The sequence below is a fragment of the Mus pahari genome, chromosome 5, assembly GCF_900095145.1.
Source record: "Mus pahari chromosome 5, PAHARI_EIJ_v1.1, whole genome shotgun sequence".
Classification (NCBI taxonomy): domain Eukaryota; kingdom Metazoa; phylum Chordata; class Mammalia; order Rodentia; family Muridae; genus Mus; species Mus pahari.
Genome location: NC_034594.1, coordinates 156,902,075 through 156,906,194, shown reverse-complemented (window position 1 = coordinate 156,906,194; position 4,120 = coordinate 156,902,075). Strand labels below are relative to the sequence as shown.

General features: G+C 49.8%; 1 protein-coding gene across 1 annotated transcript in view; it reads left to right on the top strand.

Moving 5' to 3' along the window:
* Window positions 1–1,452: 1,452 nt before the first annotated feature.
* The window catches only part of C5H1orf115 (chromosome 5 C1orf115 homolog), a 10,320-nt gene continuing 7,652 nt past the window's right edge, over window positions 1,453–4,120 (top strand). The window contains exon 1 of the mRNA XM_021199021.2: window positions 1,453–1,823. Within this exon, the coding sequence (XP_021054680.1) occupies window positions 1,518–1,823 (306 nt within the window). The 5' untranslated portion in view covers window positions 1,453–1,517. The remainder of the gene's footprint in view (window positions 1,824–4,120) is intronic.

Below are 4,120 nucleotides of genomic sequence, written 5' to 3'. Positions count from 1 at the left end.
AAAAAAAAAAAAAAAAAAAAAAAAAAAAAAAAAAAAAAAAAAAGGTACAGAAATCAAAGAAGAATGGAAAAGACTTCAAAACTATCAAAACAAGATCAAAAGGGCAACAATGCTTTAAAAACCTCCTAAGACACCAATAAGACCTCACTCTGCAGAAGACAGTAAAATAAAAATGCAAGCAAGTATAGAAAAAGGTGTTTCTCATCCCAAAGTGGAAGCCACATTCATGAACTGTGTGAAGAACTGCTTCCGGATAATTGAGCAGAAGGCTATTGGAGATCTCAGGCTGTGGAGGAAGAAAATGTCTAAACAGTTGGAAACTGGCTGGAGAGATGGTTCAGTGGCTAAGAGCATACACTGTTCCTTCAGAGGACCAGAGATGAATTTCTAGCAACCACATTACGTGTCTGCAACTATAGCTCCAAGCCAGAGACTCTGCACATACTTACACATAATTAAAAATAGTTTTAAAAAATGAATCTTTAAAAAAAGTCATGTCTCTAAAATGCTCAGGAAGCAATTTAATGTAAGGAGATTTGATTTGGAAGCCACAGAGAAACCAGTCTTACTTCATTTCTATAAAAATCGATCTCCTCTCTCCTTCCTATAATGTGGTGTGAGACCCCACACACACTGTGTTTGATAGCTGTTGTCCAAGTTCCACTGCCAAGTGCACAGGCTGTCTAAATGCCTGCTCAGCTTCCAAGGATGGACTCCACCCTTTACTTAGTTGTAAGTATGTATGGAATGTTTTGATGGGAGACAGCAATGCTGATCATCAGGCATGGAAATGTTAGTAAGACGAAAATATACGTGAAAGACACTCAGCATTTTAACATTTTCTTATCCTGTGCTTCTTGCTTGTGTTTGAGACAGAGCATGTAGCCCAGGCTGACCTCAGACTCGCTGTGGTCAAGAGTGACTTTGAGCCCCTAATCCTTCTGCCTCCACTTCCTAGGTTCTGAGCATGTGACACTGGGGATGGAGCCCTGGACTTTCGTGCATGCCAAGCGAGCATTCTCACAACTGAGCTACTTCCCCAGGCTTGAATATAATATTTTCATGACCCTGTCAACATATCCTCTCCAGTTCGGAGGAATCTTCATGGTCAATACCATCTCTATCATTTATTTGTTTGTTATTTTGTAGCCTTGGCTATCCTGGAACTTGCTCTGTCTACCAGGAGAGCCTTGAACTCAGAGATCCGCCTCCCTCAGCCTCCCAAACACAGGGATTAAAGATGTGTGCCACCACACCCTTCCAGTTTTAAGTGCCCGCACCCTTAGTAGGTCTGTTTGGAGTCTGTTCCCAGTACAGCCGAACTTGCCTACCCTGGTCAGGGTTCTCCGGAAAGCCTTTTGCCGCCGTAAATCCTGAACCCCACCGCATGGGTGTGCTGCGATCTCTGGCTCCCGTAGAGCACCGGGCCGGGGCGGTCCACAGGGGCAGGAGCGGGGCGGAGCGCGGAGCAAAGGTTGCTTCATAGCCCGGGCCCTTCTCCAGAGCTCGGCGGCATCATGACGGTGGGCGCCCGGCTCCGAAGCAAGGCGGCGAGCAGCTTGGTGGGCCGAGGGCCCCTGGGGCGATCGCGCCGCGCCGGTGACGAGGAGACAGATGCCATCGTGGAGCACCTGGAGGGCGAGGACGAGGACCCGGCGAGCCCGGACTGTGAGCGCGAAGAGGGCGGGCGGCGCGCAGGGACCCCGAGCGCACGCAGGGTGCACCTGGCTGTGCTGCCGGAGCGCTACGACTCCCTGGAGGAGCCCGCGCCAGGCGACAAGCCCAAGAAGAGGTACCGGCGAAAACTGAAGAAGTACGGCAAGGTAGGTCCCCACGGCCCGGCCGCCCAGATCCAGACAGAACCGGGAGTAGCGCTGGGTGGAGTTGTGCCCGCATCCCCGCTGACCCTGGGACCATCACTAGGAGGGTGTAGCTGAGCGCGCAGGCTTAGGCGGGCAGGACCCTTGCTCCCAGTTGGAGCTGGTGGGAATGCTGAAGCCATGGTGAGGTTAGTTGACTTGAGCCCCGGACCCAGCTGAGAAGTTGCAGTCTAGGTCCATCTATTTCCCACACTCTCCGGGGCACCCCGCCACAGGAGAGTGTTAGGTGATTCAGTCCTAGACCCCGGGGTTAACCCGCGCGCGGGGGGCCTGCTAACTCCGCCAGTACATACCTAGAACCTGTTGCCCCTCCCCCCCCCTCTGATCAACAATCTCTGCACCCCGGGACTTCAGATGTTCTTCGGCTTGCCTTTTTACTTTGGTGGGAGAGCAAGAGGAATGGATGGGGAACCGAATGAGTTTCGTTTTCAGGGCACATGATTATGGTTTCTAGGTGCCTTGCGGGAGAGAAGAGAATTGTTCTCTTGACCTACGAAGGGAGGTGGCGTGGAGGGGAATCACAACACTCATTGCTTGTGTTTGTCCTGGCCGAAGTCCTCTGAATTCTTGTCCAGGTATCAGTAGTCTCCGGTGGTGGCCTTCGTCATACCTGAGACACTCGGTCCCTTGCCAGGAGTTTAGTTTATCATTCTGAATAATATGGCCGGAGCTTCCTCACAAGCAGGCAATGATAAAATGTGTTGTGTTGATGTGAAGTAGGACTTTGGGGAGTAAGGAGGCCATCTGCTAGAGAATAGAGGACACAGGTTTCTTAGTTGGCGGCTGGCATTCAGAGACGTTTTGGGGGTGGCCACTCTGTGCCAGGCATTGTGCATACAGTAGAGGTGCAAATAGGATTCCTAACAGGGGGTGGAGAGAGTCCCCCCACCCGGGAGAGGTGGCAGAGCCGGGGGCACCTTGATCCCTCACTTCCTAGCAGCAGCTGATTAGCGACTGCTCATCTGGGTGAGACAAGTCAAGTCAGCCGCGCTTTCAAATCGCCCTGACATGGACACTGAAAAGGAGAGAAGCTAAGGCGTCCAACACGAAGTCAAAGCTAGGAAACCCACAGCTGTCATCCCAGGTACTCTGAAGGAAGGGGCAGGATGATTAATAATACAAGGCCAGCCTGGGCTATATGACAAGATCCTATTAACAACGAGCTCACCCTGGCTGAAACTGAGGCACCAGACCCCATTCGTTAGGATGGCTATTGTTAAAAAGACTAACTCGGTTGCTCAGTGGTGGTGCACACCTTAAATCCCAGAACTGGAGAGGCAGAAGCAGTCTGATCTTTGACAGAAAGTTCCGGGACAGCCAGGGCTACACACAGAAGCCCTGTTTATAAACAAACAAATGAAATAGAAGACTGGGCTGGGTGGGGCTCAGTGGTCGGGTGTTGGCCTAGCATGCCTCAAGTCCTGGTTGGAGCTCTCTGGGCGTATAAACTGGGAATGGCGGTACACACCTGTAATCCCAGCACTTTGGAAAAGGAAGCAAGAAAATCACAGCCTAAGATGTGGCTCTGTGGGTAAGGCTGCTCAGGCCAAACCTAATCACTTGAGTTCAATCCCCAGAGCCTTCCAAAACCGACTCCAACAAACTGCACTTGACCACATGCACCTGGTAGCACATTGGCACACATATGCATGCACACTAAATGCATTAAACAAATGTAACTTAGAATTTTTGGAAAAATAACTGGGTGGTGGTGGTGTACATGCCTTTAATCCTAGCAGTCAGGCAGAGGCAGGCAGATCTCTGAGTCTGAGACCAGCCTGGTCTACAAAGTGAATTCCAGGAGAGCCGGTGCCACACAGAGAAACCCTCTCCCAAAAATACAAAACAAAGCAAAATTTGTAAAAATAGTTCAAAGTAATTTTTGGTTATCCTAGAGAATTCCTGGGCTACAGCTACACAAGACCCTCCTTTAAAACAAAAATTGAAAACAGTTACCCAAGCAAATATTCTTTTATTTTAGTGTTTCACATGTATGGGTGTTTTGCCCTCATAAATCTTTGTAAAGTAAATAGTTTTACACACGTTTGCAGAAGAATCACTAATGGCCAAAAGATGAAAACGATCCAAGTATCTATGAGCAGATAAACCAACAATATGGGTGAGACACACCACGGACAGTCAATAGTCACAGTAAGAAGCTATCTTGTCAGGCTGGGCGTGGTGGCGCATGCCTTTAATCCCAGCTCTCGGGAGGCAGAGGCAGGCGGATTTCTGAGTTC